Source organism: Cololabis saira, chromosome 12, assembly GCF_033807715.1.
Source record: "Cololabis saira isolate AMF1-May2022 chromosome 12, fColSai1.1, whole genome shotgun sequence".
In the NCBI taxonomy this organism is placed as follows: domain Eukaryota; kingdom Metazoa; phylum Chordata; class Actinopteri; order Beloniformes; family Belonidae; genus Cololabis; species Cololabis saira.
In genome coordinates this window covers 6061026-6076557 of record NC_084598.1, presented here as the reverse complement: position 1 = coordinate 6076557, position 15532 = coordinate 6061026, and the positions used below count along the sequence as shown (strand labels likewise).

The window sequence follows — 15532 nt, the reverse complement described above, 5'->3', positions numbered from 1 at the left end:
TTCTTCCAAATGTTTGGTGTGTCTCCCAGGTGGCTTGTGGCAAACTTTAAACACTTTATATTGATATCTTTAAGAAATGGCTTTCTTCTTGCCACTCTTCCATAAAGGCCAGAATTGTGCAGTATACGACTGATTGTTGTCGTATGGACAGAGTCTCCCACCTCAGCTGTAGGTGACCTCTGACCTCTGACCTCTGCAGTTCATCCAGAGTGATCATGGGCCTCTTGGCTGCATCTCTGATCAGTCTTCTCCTTGTATGAGCTGAAAGTGTAGAGGGACGGCCAGGTCTTGGTAGATTTGCAGTGGTCTGATACTCCTTCCATTTCAATATTATCGCTTGCACAGTGCTCCTTGGGATGTTTAAAGCTTGGGAAATCTTTTGTATCCAAATCCAGCTTTAAACTTCTCCACAACAGTATCTGGGACCTGCCTGGTGTGTTCCTTGTTCTTCATGATGCTCTCTGCGCTTTAAACGGACCTCTGAGACGATCACAGTGCAGGTGTATTTAGACGGAGACGTGATTACACACAGGTGGATTCCATTTATCATCATTAGTAGTTTAGGTCAACACTGGATCATTCAGAGATCCTCACTGAACTTCTGGACAGAGTTTGCTGCACTGAAAGTAAAGGGGCTGAATCATTTTGCACGGCCACTTTTTCAGTTTTTTATTGGTTAAAAAAGTTTGAAATTTCCAATAAATTTCATTCCACTTCATAATTGTGTCCCACTTGTTGTTGATTCTTCACAAAAAATTGCAGTTTTATATCTTTATGTTTGAAGCCTGAAATGTGGCAAAAGGTCACAAAGTTCAAGGGGGCCAAATACTTTCGCAGGGCACACACACACACACACACACACACACACACACACACACACACACACACACACACACACACACACACACACAGATATACATATAATATATATATATATATATATATATATATATATATATATATATATATATATATATATATATATATATATACATATGCATACATATCGATATACTGTGATGTGGTACAAAAACAAATATGTATATGTATACAATGGGGCAAAAAAGTTTTTAGTCCGCCACCAATTGTGCAAGTTCTCCCACTTAAAAAGATGAGAGAGGCCTGTAATTTTCATCATAGTTACACTTCAACTCTGAGAGACAGAATGGGGGGAAAGAATCCAGGAAATCACATTGTAGGATTTTTACTGAATGAATTGGTAAATTCCTTGGTAAAATAAAAATTTGGTCAATAACAAAAGTTAATCCCAATACTTTGTTATATACCCTTTGTTGTCAATGGCAGAGGTCAAACCAAGATTTCTGGCTTTCACAGACCTGTAACTTCTTCTTTAAGAGGCTCCTCTGTCCTCCACTCGTTACCTGTATTTATGCAGCTGTTTTAACTGGTTATCAGTATAAAAGACACCTGTTTTAACTGGTTATCAGTATAAAAGACACCTGCCCACAACCTCAAACAGTCACACTCCAAACTCCACTATGGCCAAGACCAAAGAGCTGTCAAAGAACGTGAAAAACACAACTGTAGACCTGCACCAGGCTGGGAAGACTGAATCTGCAATAGGTAACAGCTTGGTGTGAAGAAATCAACTGTGGGAGCAATTATTAGAAAATGGAAGACATACAAGACACTGATAAGACTGACAAGATCGACAAGATCTCTCCCCGTGGGGTAAAAATGATCACAGGAACGGTGAGTAAAGATCCCAGAACCACACGGGGACCTAGTGAATGACCTGCAGAGCTGGGACCAGAGTAACCATGACTACCATCAGTAACACACTGCGATCAGGGACTCAGATCCTGCGGGGCCAGACGTTCCTGCTGAAGCCAGTACATGTCCAGGCCCGTCTGAAGTTTGATAGAGAACATTTGGATGATGCAGAAGAGAATTGGGAGAATGTTATATGCTCAGATGAAACCAAAATAGAACTTTTTGGTAGAAACACAACTTGTCGTGTTTGGAGGAGAAAGAAAGCTGAGTTGCATCCAAAGAATACCAAACCTACCATATCTAAGGGAAAGAATGAATGGGGCCATGTATCGTGATATTTTGAGTGAAAACCTCCTTCCATCAGCAGCATTGAAGATGAAACGTGGCTGGTCTTTCAGCATGACAATGATCCAAACACATTGCCCGGGCAACGAAGGACTGGCTTCGTAAGAAACATTTCCAGGTCCTGGAGCGGTCTAGCCAGTCTCCAGATCTCAACCCCATAGAAAATCTTTGGAGGGAGTTGAAAGTCCGTGTTGCCCAGCGACAGCCCCAAAACATCACAGGAGATCTGCATGGAGGAACGGACCAAAATACCAGCAACAGTGTATGAAAACCTTGTGAAGACTTACAGGAAACGTTTGACCTCTGTCATTGCCAACAAAGAGTATATAACAAAGTATTGAGATTAACTTTTGTTATTGACCAAATACTTATTTTCCAGTATAATTTGCAGCAAATACATTCTTTAAAAATCACACAATGTGATTTTCTGGATTTTTTAAATGTTATTTTGTCTCTCATAGTAGAGGTTCCTGAAATGGTTTAAAATATATATATATATATATGTATATATATATATATATATATATATATATATATATATATATATATATATATATATATATATATATATACATATATGTATATATATATGTGTATATATATATATTAAACCATTTTAGGAACCTGGGGGAGTGTGTAAAGGGGAAAGGTAGCCTATAAATTTAGACTTACTGCTAGCAAATTTACATTTGCCTTACAGCGACCTACATACATGTACTTGCATCTTTCTAGATGTGGGTCTGACCAGGAAAGGCAAAGTTGACGTTTCTATTTGGTCTAAACTGTTAAGTTTGTAGTTTGTTTTGTTGTAAATGATCTCATAAATTCTAAACTTTTGCAAAGTAACTTGCATTGGATTTTTACTTAGCAACCATTGTAATTTAATATATATTGAACTATTTTTAAAACAAGGGATTCATGGTTGTGATCTAAGTACAAAAGTAGATGTTTTTCCTGACTGGCATATTGTCAGAGCAGGAAAGTAGGTGACAATAGTAAAATTTCTCCTAGCTGATTGGAGTTCAGATCCTTTCGTCACAAACTGTAAAAAGTTAAGACAAAAGCGAGAGAGAATAAGAACATTGTTTAGGTAAAAGTCACAATGAAATCACATCAAGTTTTCAGTCTTATGTGCTATTTACCACTTGTACTCTGGCATCTGGTCAACAAACAGCAAAGTAGTGATTCTATAGATATTCTTAGTAGCATTTTACAGTTTTCTATTTGTTGGTAAGCTATACAACAATGACCCTGAGCTAGACTGACAACCTGTCCTCCATGTGACCCTGAAAAGGACTTAAGCAGTTTTAGAAAATGAACAAATGAACAAATGATATAAAAAGGCTATCTTGTACTCTGAGGTGTATATTCAGATTGTAATCTATTTACCATTAATTTTTGTGTGAAATGTTAGCAGAGCTGGCTTAGAATCGTGCATGGTGCCATTTGGGCATCATCATCTCAGTTCATGGATCCTCATCAAACAGCTCATCTGATGTCTGAAAACATTAATTTGTGAAGGAGGGGGCACTATGACTGTAATCCTTTCTTCTCTGAACATGTGCGATGCAATTCACTCGCTTTCAGCTTTCACACATTTGCTGTAGGGTAGATTTTGAAGATTGATAGTGGCATAGCTGAAAATTATTATCTGTGAAAATAGTCTTAGAAGGTTCACAGTTCATCAGGTGTGAACATGAACAGGATTGGTTCCTCCTTCAATAGGTACACCGCATTAGTTTTCTTTTAACTTGTTACAATTTTGAATCTTACAAGAGCATTTAGACCTGCATTAAATGCATTTTTGAAGCTTTCCCTCCACTTTTGTGAGTTAATCTTATCTTGTCAAGTTTAAAATAAAAACTATTCAACTTGAAAGGAGAAAGAGGTGTACATGCTTCTGACATAACTCTGTCAGGGCTTGTCTGATTAAAAAGACAAATAATGACAACAATAATTTTGGTATTACATTTAAAAGATACATGCTTCAGGCTGAGAGAAAAGTCAATTTTTAAAACATATACAAAATATTTTTAGATTTTTTTCTGGATTAAAGTTGTCAGATCTCTATTTTACTTGTTGAACAGACTTGCCAGGTTCCATCCATCCCTCCATGCCTCCATCTATACCAACCTATTCCCAATTAGGGTCACAGGGATCTGCTGGAGCCTATCCCAGCTCTTTAGGTGATAGTCAGGAGTTACCTTGGACAGGTAGTCCATCACAGGTTCACATATAGTCAACCACACACTCACTCTTATCTTATCTCACTCTTCTTCGTCTTGCTACCCAGAGAGATACAAATTCAAGTCAATATGAAGCAGAACTGTAAAGATAGATCATAAAAAACAGAGACCACATTGTGAGATTAAAATAAAATCCCAATATTATTGTGCATATTGCCACAACAACTACTAAGAAATGAAAAGTACCCGTTATAAAACATCTTTAGTAAAGTAAAATACATTTAAATCCCACTTTAATGCACATTGCCATAGCAACATGACTACGGAGAAATCAAAAGGACCCCAAATAAAGCAACAAAAAAACCCAAACTCTTAAAGTGACCACAAAAAATATGTAATACAGTTAAGATGAAGATCAATCAAGTTTATCTACATAACAACCACTGCCTAAAATGTGAAAAAAAAAAAAAAACTACAGTCAGACACTGAAAGACAAATAAAAGCCACCAAACGGATCTGAATTTGAGGCTGTTTTTTGTCTTTTTTTTTTTTTTTGCTTTGGTTATCTTACTCTGCAGCAATTCCTGTTGGCTTTAACATTTTTAAACTTGCTGCTAAATGGTGTCCAATTCGTATTTTCATAAATTAACTACCGGTATAACCATGTACGAATTAGACCTGAACTGAGTTGAGCCGGTGTTCTGCCAATCCATGCTACCTGCCAAGAAATGCTACTTTGTGGTTCTGCGCACGCGCACAGTCGATTTTCAAAGTTTGATTGCCACGCCAATCATTTCTTGCACCATGTAAAATGGATAATATGGGATGTTGAGTATTTGATCCTTCAAAATACACGACCCATGACATGAATTGCATTACACTTTGTGAACATTATACGATAAAGAGGAAAAAAACATAATTCTATCGCTTTATTTGATATTCATTCAGTCATTGGCCTTTATTTTTGCCAGGCAGGTCATTAAGAACATTCCTATTTACAATGATGGCCTGGCAAGAGGCAAGGACCACTTGGGGGGAAAAGGGAGTGGTTTAGGGAGTAAAACACAGTAAAATTGTAGCTCTGCAAAGGTAAAAACCCATTAGGTAGCATTTTTTGGCAAAGCAGCAGAAATTGGCAGAACACCGCCATGTTGGCTGCGGCCCTCACTGTCCCTCGGCAACGGTGACGTCACGGCCCCACCAATCAGAGAACGCGCGCGACTGCCCTTCCTATCGCGAGATTACCGCGCTGGCTCGGTTAGTTAGCTAGCTGGAAGAAGCCCGGCTGCGAGCCTGCGGGTTGTTTTTTTTTAAGTATTTTTATTTTTCTGAAAGAACTGAGAGGACTATACACTGCTGAATTACCACCCACTTCTCCCGCTCGCGAGAGAGGACAGTACCGGCCCGTGACTCCGCCAGGTGAGCCGGGAGAGCAGCAGCAGCTAACTAGCTGCTCTGGAGGGGAGGGTTTGTTTTGGAAGATTCCACACATTTCCCTTCACTATCATGTCTCCCACCAGCCTTTACACGCGCTGGAAACAGTGCAGTTATCTGGGTTTGATCTAGCAATTTTAGCGTCAGTATCTGACGCTTCTGTGGTCGTTTATTTCTTATTGTTTTGTCTCAATAAGTGTCTGTAGTCAGATAATGAACGTGTAGGTGCAGAGAGTGGCCAACAGAGGTGTCTTCAGTATTCACATTCATTACTCAGGTAGAAGTATAGATACTAGAGTTTAAAAATACTCTTGTAGAAGTTGAAGTATCAACTCAAGTTTTTTACTCAAGTAAAAGTATAAAAGTACTGGTTTCAAAACTACTTAAAGTATAAAAGTAAAAGTAATGTAAGGGGGAAAAAGCCATTAAGGACAAAAGCCATTGGAAATGAATGATCTTAGTATAATGCAAATATATTAAAGAACCATATATGTGTACTATTGAGCATTAACATGTGTTTCAGAGAGCAGGAGAAATGATGACTAGTTGTCTATAAGTATTGTAATGGTGCAAAAAGTCAAACTTCAGAGGCGTGTTATAATTTATCCTAACCTTTATTGGAATGTACATCCAAGTTTAGTTGCAGGAATCTGAGGGAACGGATGTAAGAACAAAACTGGACAAGAACATCTGAAACAACCACAACCAAATTCACTCTATCCGGATGGAGCAATTTAACTGGATAGTTTTTTTTTTAAAGGCCCAAATGAAATAGAGTAACGAGGCTGTTTTTAAAATGTAAGGAGTAAAAAGTACAGATAATTGCGTGAAAATGTAAGGAGTAAAAGTAAAAAGTCGTCTGAAAAATAACTACTCCAGTGAAGTATAGATAACCCACATTTCTACTTAAGTAAGGTAACAAAGTATTTGTACTTTGTTACTTGACACCTCTGGTGGCCAAGCTGTGTCAGTCTTGCTCACCTTTCCCTGTGTTTCACTACACCTCCAGATCCCAATGATGAGTTATGCTGAAAAGCCAGAAGACATCACAAAAGATGAGTGGATGGACAAATTAAACAATGTGCATATACAGAGAGCGGACATGAATCGACTCATTATGAACTACCTGGTGACAGGTGAGGTGTCTGGCGTCCAGGGAGTGATGTGTGATGGCTATGCATCTCCTGGCATGTATGTCTTTCTTAGTTTCTCTGCTTTTGTCTATTTAATATGTTTTGAAGAGGGCTTCAAAGAGGCAGCAGAGAAATTTCGGATGGAGTCTGGGATCGAGCCGAGTGTGGACCTGGACTCTTTGGATGAGAGGATAAAGATTAGAGAGATGATCCTTAAGGGCCAGATACAGGAGGCAATTGCCCTCATCAACAGCCTACATCCAGAGCTGCTTGACACCAATCGATACTTGTATTTTCATCTGCAGGTAAGTTTTGTGATAGCCAGCAGATGATCTGGTTTTGCCATGTTTTTCTGCGTGTGTGATCTGATTATGATGTTAATGTTATGTGTTTCTATAAAACTTGGTTTAATAGTCTTAACAGTAGTTAAGACTATAAAATTAACTTTTTACCCCAACTTGAATTTATGCCTACTAGTCTATTGTGTCTGTGCTTTTCCTTACCGTATGAGTTATTAAATGTAATAAATCTTGACAAGAAATATATTCAACATCAACGCTATCCTCTTTTGTCTCTCTTGCAGCAACAGCATCTGATTGAGTTAATCAGGCTAAGAGAAACTGAGTCAGCGCTGGAATTCGCTCAGACACAACTTGCAGAGCAGGGGGAGGAGAGCCGAGAGTGTCTGACAGAGATGGAGCGAACGTTAGCCCTTCTTGCCTTCGACAACCCAGAGGAATCACCATTCGGAGACCTTCTCAACATGATGCAGCGGCAAAAAGTAGGCTGGTCTTCATCTGATTGTCAACCTGATATCTGGAATTAATTGTACAGTAGTTGCTTCACCTTTTTGTTTCAAATTGCCATGTGGCAAATCTGAGAAGTGGGCAGAAATTATATGCGTTTCTTTAGGTCTGTAATTTGACTGTTTGGTTTAGGCTTGGGAAAAAGTAATGAATGCTTTCAGACCTAACATTTTCAAGGACTCCTTGAGATTAACAGGGGTGGGCGAGCCTAACAATAAAATAACTCTATAATAATAATCATAATAATAATCAAAATAACTTGACATCTTTTTCTTTGGACCACTGATAATGGCACTGGAGTGCTTTGTCCAACACATTGTGTGAATTTAGTCATAGCTTCTCTATCTGTCTTAAGTGGTCCATATCTCCCCCATTTGACTTTAATATCTGGTCCTATATTTAATGAATATGTATATATAGTATACATATATGATAATAAAACCTTTTATTTGTCCCACAATGGGGGTAATTGCAGTTTGCAACAACATACAGAGAGAGATAGATTAAGGTTAGATTAGGGTTCAGTCAGAAGGTCCAGCAGACCCCCTAAATGAGTACGGGCATGTTTTCTGCGTGTGATAGGAAGCCTTTGAGGTGTAGGATGAATGGTTTGCCTTTCTTGGAGCCAGTGTTGCAGGATGGGAGGGGAGCAGGAACCGAGCTGTCAGATGATCACAGTTATTCAGGAAACACGCCATGTGCCGCCGAGGTGCTGATCCAGATCCACTCAGACTGAGCCAAAAAGCCGCGCAGTTGAATCCAGTCGCATAGCTGTCAGCTGTTCTGTCTGCCCGCCCGCAGAAGGTGAAAGTTGTCCAGCATAACTGTGGCGTCTAGGAGGCTTGGTGGGAGCCAGGTGTCCGTGAAAAGAAGGGGGCTGCTCTCTCTGTACTCCCGTTGGTATTATATCTGTTACACGGCCATGTGGCATAAACGAGGACAGACATCTCACAATTCATGTGGTCTTCTCTCTACACTTTGGAATGCTGTGTGATGGAGATGCATCACAAGCTTGCAGAACACTAGCAGCATGAAGATCAGTCGACGATGGCGCATGGCAACAGCAGTCACTAGTGACATGTCACAAATAACACAGCTGACCCTGCGTTCACACTGAAAGCGTCACGGGCGTCATAGGCAGCCGGCTGCCATTCATTGTCTATGAAAACGCGCGGCGGGACCGGCGCATCAATTTGAAGTTGAAAAATCTGAACTTTATGCAAATGAGCAGCGGCAACGCCGAGGCGGCGTCCAATCACAGACCGGGATTCCCGAAGCGAGAACCCTCAATGCAGATTTTACTTTCATGTATACACAAACGTACACTGATTCACATGCGTACAGGAGCAGAGCTGTGCACTAACAAACTTATTTTATCAGGAATTAATATATTTCATCCAGCAAAATGACATCTTTGCTGATTTGACTGCCGTTTTTACCTGAACTGCTCACGTGAAACACGTATCTGATGGGTGAGGAGCTGGATGGTCCGAACGATTTTATTTGCTACATTGATCCAACGAAAAATAATTAAAAACCGTGCTTATTAATCACAAAACACAGTTTAAACATCATGACCAAATCAGTGTGTATGTGATCAGCGCAGACAGACTGCAGCTTCGCCTGATTTATGGTTCCGCGTTAAATCAACGGCGTAGGGTCGCGGTACGGTGTGCGTCGCCGCGAACCCTACGCCGTCGGTTCTGCGTTGGTGTGACGCGGAACCATAAATCAGCCTAGGCGGATTTATGGTTCACCGAAAGCAAGGGCTCTGACGGTTGATGTTGATCCGCGGACTAAATCAAATTCACTCTTATCTACGCGGAAATAACGCTAAAATATAAAGAAGGGGTCCCAAAGTGTGATCTATGGTGAAATAGGAAACTGAAGATGTGTACGCTATATGTGTAGGCTGTTCCCACTGTTCCCTCCAGTTCTGCAGCAGCTTTAGCCCCGCCCACTGCAGCTTTAGCCCCGCCCACTGCAGCTTTAGCCCCGCCCACTGCAGGCGTCGACAGTACATGCCGCTTTCAGTGTGAACACACCAAACAGCGAGATGCTGGCGTCAGGAGATTTTTGACGCTTTCAGTGTGAACGCAGTGTGAGATGGCTGGCATTTTGTACTATTTGTGTCCTATGAAACGCGTTTGCCACTGATGTGGCCTCACAAACAAGGTTTCTCTTGTTGATACAAATGGTGAAAACAGACTCTGGTATATGTGTTCTTTTAGAGGGATGTCACTTTTACATGGAAGTGTGATGCAGGACACCTGCAGTCGTGTAAAGCCCCAGATATACTTGCTGTTGGTGCTTGCGTTTGTGCCGTTCGCGTGCACCACCAACCGCAACGTTGCTCGCGTAGTACGCGAGGAGAGCGTGTCTTTTTGAGAACGTGCACGTCGATGTGTCAAATGAACACAGACTACGCGTGGCGGCCATGATGCGTACGCGGTCTGAACTGCAAGTCTATCCCAGGCTTTAAGGTAGCTTTCGCAAAAAGTTTCTGGAATGTCAGAGCATTTAGATTAGGAAAAAAAAAAGTTGTTCCAGCTCTGTAAAAGTACTTGCCTGAGATCTGGGCTTTTTTGTTGTGAGTTGTGCACTTTACAAATCACAAAAGTAAGTGCATTTTTTTTTGTGGCAGCTACAAGTAAAAACTAATTATAAGACTTGTGGTACTTGCAGCATGCAAACCATCAAGATTGAGGATTTTATTGGGATCTTGTTGCTTGCATGCTGATGTGTGTAACACCATTTCATTAATCAAAGTAGGTTTGAGCAGTAATGTGAAAATACCATATTCCAGGGTGTGAAAAAAATACAGATGATATGTTTTTAATATCTTCAAACAAGTGCATTTGTACTTAACTGACTGAAACGACACTTGAAACCTCATAGTTGTAGTACAACCCACGCGCCACGAGGTGGCAGGATGTGGACCAGCCTGATTCAAAACAGGCAGTTATGGCAGGAGGCTCAGTGTGTGAGGATGACAACTGCAAGTTATGGCGGTTTGCTGCAATTAGTCAAAAAAGCCAATGTCTCAGCTGTTTGGGAGTATTTTGGTTTCTTTTGCCAGATGAGATGTGAGCCAACAAATCCCAAAAAGCGATATGTGTTAGATGTTAAAAAAAGTGTGGGCTAAGATGATAGAGTGGATAACACAAAAAAAGAAATAGAAAGAGCAATGGTAATTCTGGCCAGAGAAACATACCGCAATGAGGCAAAGAAGGGAGAGAATGTGCAACAAATAAGGAGAACCAGCAGCAGCCGACAAAGAAGCCAAATTTGGGCAGACTCCTTGCAAGAACATCTGCAAGAAAAGTGATCACGACTGTCGCGTGCAGAAGCAGAACTGTGGGCAAATGCATGAGAGGTCACACTCTCATGTGCTGCCTCTGAGCTCGTATGTCGTATAGCAGGAAACGCGCTCATGTCACAGCACGGCCAACTGAAGCCACAGAAGGAGAAGTTGTTGGTCTCCTTGGCAAAGAATATGTGATAGAAATTGTGAATTTCTTGTGAGCTACCAGATATACCAATTTAGGTTAGATTCTTTTAGTCTTATGTTCAAGGTTGTTGTTTCTGCCTTGGATTATTATTAAGCTTTCAACAATGACATTGCCAGAATAAGTTTGGAGTTGTCCCCCATCACTCAGTTAAGGTTGATATGGATTTGTAAAAATGAGGGGTTTTAGTGCATTCATAATTTTCCTCTAATGGGTACAGCCTTCTAGCAGTATTTTAGTCTGTTCCACTGTTTTCATTTGACTTCCCAAAGATGTGACTAAAACTGTGGGCTTTTTTGGCATTTGAAATGTTCTTATTGTTAATATGTATATATGTGTGTGTATGTATATGTATATGTATATGTGTATATATATATATATATATATATATATATATATATATATATATATATATATATATATATATATATATATATGTATGTGTGTGTGTGTGTGTGTGTGTATAATGGCTGTAGATACTTCAGTAGATTTAGAATGACATGTGGGGTTAAAAAGCAGTAATATAAATAGGCAAATAAAACATTGAAGAACATTAAACATTGAAAAATATAGACCAGGAAGGGTTTATGAAATATAGACTACTCAATTTTCAATTTTATTCATATAGTATGTATTACATTACAAATTGTTGAAACAATTTGTTGTTCTTGTTTGTGGTCTATTACATTACAAACAAGAACATCAGCCTACAATAAAAAAAAACACCACAAAAAATGTAAACACGGGTTTATTGGGGTATTTAATCAGGAATATACGGGTATGAAAAGAATGGATACAGCCCAGCTCAAACACAGCAATGATGGATGATGATTAAAGCTGGGAGTTGGATGAGAAAGGGCACGAAGTGGATGACATGGACAACCAGAATTATGACTTTAGAAATGCAACAATTGCTCTCAAATGGAGTCTGGTATTGATTTGTTTGATTGATTAGAGAGATCTGTTATGGATCAGTTAGATGGTTCTCTGTTTGCTTGTCTGTCTGTTATTTTACTCAACATCATCCATAGTGATTGAAGTTTTTCCACACCGAAAACACAATATTCAAAGCCAGAAATTTGTAATATGACAACAAAAACATTGATGACAACAAACTTCAAGTATACAGTAGTGAGCAGGAGACGCTGCTCTGATGTTACATTATGACATTATAGAAACTCTTAAAGGAGCCGTCTGTAAGAAATGGCCAGTTCTGGAGTTGTGGGGGGATGAGGGGGGATGGCATCCCCCCTGAAATAAAAATGGTAAAAATCATCCCCCCTGTAAAACTGCCATCCCTCCTTTCCATCCCTTATGTAATTTCATCAATGAATGTGGTTTTACTGCTATTTCAACATTTAGAGTCATCACCAGAAAAATAACACCAGAAAAATGTGACAATTTTCACCCGTTTCAGGTAAATTTTCACTTGAAATAAATAGGAAAATCTGCCAGTGGGACAAGATTTATCTTCTTATTACAAGCAAAAAAATCTTGTCCCACTGGTAGATTTTTTCTACTTATTTCAAGTGAAAATCTACTTGAAACAGGTAAAAATAGTTTTTTTTTTTTCAGTGATGATTCTTGTGTTAAAGGTATTGTGACATCATTTTTAACATGCTTTTAACACTATTAAAAGTCTTGGCCAACATCCCTCAAATGTGTCTAAAAGAGTGTAACAAGAAAAACTTCACTCTAGTACTCTTTTCCTGGCTTTTTATTACAGTGTTTTTTTGCGCCGTGAAAAATGCTTCCTTTCCCCCCTTTCCTGTCAATCATTGCTCCGCTCCTCCTCCAAACCTCCTCCTCCTCCAGCCATACGCTCACAGCGGCGTCGGAGAGCGACAGGCGAAGCATGCACGGAAAAGCAGGAGGGCGAACCACAGCAAACAATCATAAAAATAAAGGCATGCAAGCAGCACTGTCCCCTTATCTTAAGTCCAGTCAGTGGCCGCGGGTCTTCTTAGCAGTTTTCCTCCGGTGATTAGAACAAAAGACGCTCTAAACAGCTCCGTGTTAAGCCTCATTTATGGTTCCGTGTTAAATCGACGCAGAGCCTACGCCGTAGGGTTCAGCGTACGGTGCGCGTCGCCGCGTAACCCTACGCCGTAGGTTCTGCGTCGGTGTAACGCGGAACCATAAATCAGCCTTTATGGTGCGCTGGAGAGGAGAGGAGACAGGGAGCTGGGTGGAGGGGGCGGTGATTTAGCGGGCCGTTACGTAACGGCCCGCCACCAAACCAGGTGCGCCGTTTTTGCATAGTTATGCGGAAAATCCCAGAAAGCACACAATACACTGAATGTTAAAAGTTCGTTGTTTTTTGGGTGTAATTGATGTCAAGACACCCAACAAAACACAAAAAATCAAGAAAAATGTGTTTTTCATGTCACAATCCCTTTAAGTGTAATGAGATTTGTTTTTACTAAAATGAGACATTATAACTAGAAACAAGACAAATATTCTTGTTAACATTTTGAGTTTTTGCAGTGATCCATTTTACTTATCCTGTGAAGCAAAAGAGGCATACTGTTTTTATTTTTGTGTTTTGATGTATTTGATGTAAGCCCAGTGGATATTTAAAGCTTACAGAAGGCTGCATTTAACTGCTGCTATGTCATTCCTGCAGTATTTCTGCAGGTGTTTTGGTCAGTGCTATTATTTGTAATATATTATTTGTAATCAGCACAAATTATCTGTCCCCATATGATAAAATCCACCATCCCCCCCCTTATTTTTTTTTTTTACAACTGGACTACTGGTGGTGACACACATGAGCACTTGGGAACACAATGCCCCTAGTGATAAATAGTTTGCAAGTAATTTGTTTATTCTAATTTTCTAATTCGGCCTATCTTGATGTACAGGTGTGGAGCGAGGTGAACCAAGCTGTGCTGGACTATGAAAACAGGGAGTCAACACCCAAACTGGCTAAACTCTTGAAGTTACTACTTTGGGCTCAGAATGAGCTGGACCAGAAGAAGGTGAAATATCCCAAAATGACTGACCTCAGCACAGGCGCCATCGAGGAGCCCAAGTGAAGACCACGGATCAAAACAAGCACCTTTCACATCCCCTTAATTTATGACCAGTCAGTGACTGTGTGACAACCAGGTGACATATATGTATAAAAACAGGCTGTTTTTTTTTTTTTTTTCCTTTTTTCATATTTTGCTTCTGAGAGATAAGATAAAACCCATTGTGCAAACTGTATATTTCTGTATTTGCATAGTAACAGGAATTATTGTTTTAATTCTGTTTGATTTAAGATAGGTCTCAGTGACATCAAAATTCCAGTTGCTAAGCTATATTTTGTATTTTTAAAGCCTAAGATGATAGTATTATTTATTGTGATCATTTTACCAGGCGCGGTTTTATTTTGTGAGAATGAGTCAGTGGAGTAAATGAACAATGGTGACGGTGTGTGAGGCTGAAATCTGAGCTCTCCACGAAGAAGGGCTGTATAGATGAAACAGTGGAGACAAAATTCATGCCCTTAAGGAGCTGGAGAATGGTAAATTTAAAAATCTGAATTTAATAAATAAAATGTCTTTTTTTCAAATCAATAGAAATCTTCACATTATTATTATTATTATTATATAGGTTTTATATATTATTTTACATATGTGTGTGTATAAATTCCCCACAATGTCTATTATAAAATCAGAAATGCTTTTCAAACTGAAATTATATGGTTTATTTGTCGATAGCATGAGCCAACTCTTGAATTCATCTTTTTATTAGTTTCAAGCTGAAATAAGTCCACACTGAAGTTGAAATGAGGCATGTAGGTTTTACTGAGTTGATTTCTTGGTTGACCCCCTCACCTCCCCACCAGCCCCAGGTCATTACATCTGCTTCATGTTCAACTTGTCTGAGATAACAGATCTTTCCAGTCTTGCTGACGGCTGCAGGATCAGCAATTAGGATCTGTCAAGTTCATCTCATGTTCGGAAATGCCTTCAGGCCAGAACAGATTTTGTTTTTTTGTTCACTGATTTTTTTTTTCATGCTTTAGTTAATAATCTAAACTGGTTATTTTAGAGGGGTGCTTTTTGTCTTTCCACTTTTTAAAGCTGTTAGTGTTTGGAAATTTTCAGCATGTCTTTGTTTCCTTTATGATAACAAGGAACACAATTTAAACACAAAAGAAAACGCACCTTGCAAGGTTTTATTGTTTTGTTTAGTCATTGCCTCCGGCTCCCATGCTTTTTTCTTTTTTCTTTAGTCCACACATTTTTAAAATCGGATTTGCAATTAATAAAATAATCTAAACTTTTGTCAAGTACAGCAATACTGTTTATCCAGTTTGAGTTGTTTGCGTTCAAGAATGCAAGGCATCTTTCATAATGAGTCAGGAATGGAAAAAAAAAAAAAATCATTTCAGA

The 15532-nt window shown here is 39.4% G+C and overlaps 1 protein-coding gene across 2 annotated transcripts; it reads left to right on the top strand.

Annotated features, from left to right (window-relative positions):
* The first annotated feature begins 5513 nt into the window (after positions 1-5513).
* Positions 5514-15371, top strand: LOC133456720 (glucose-induced degradation protein 8-B homolog). 2 transcript variants are annotated; one of them, XM_061735269.1, is made up of 5 exons: positions 5514-5684; positions 6709-6835; positions 6941-7137; positions 7416-7613; positions 14012-15369. In XM_061735269.1, exons 2-5 carry the CDS (start codon positions 6715-6717, stop codon positions 14183-14185), a joined length of 690 nt encoding a protein of 229 aa, XP_061591253.1. In that variant the 5' UTR covers positions 5514-5684; positions 6709-6714; the 3' UTR covers positions 14186-15369. The 2 variants fall into 2 exon arrangements, with proteins under 2 accessions (XP_061591253.1, XP_061591254.1); XM_061735270.1 differs by lacking the exon at positions 5514-5684 and having other exon boundaries at positions 6711-6835; positions 14012-15371.
* Positions 15372-15532: the final 161 nt, after the last annotated feature.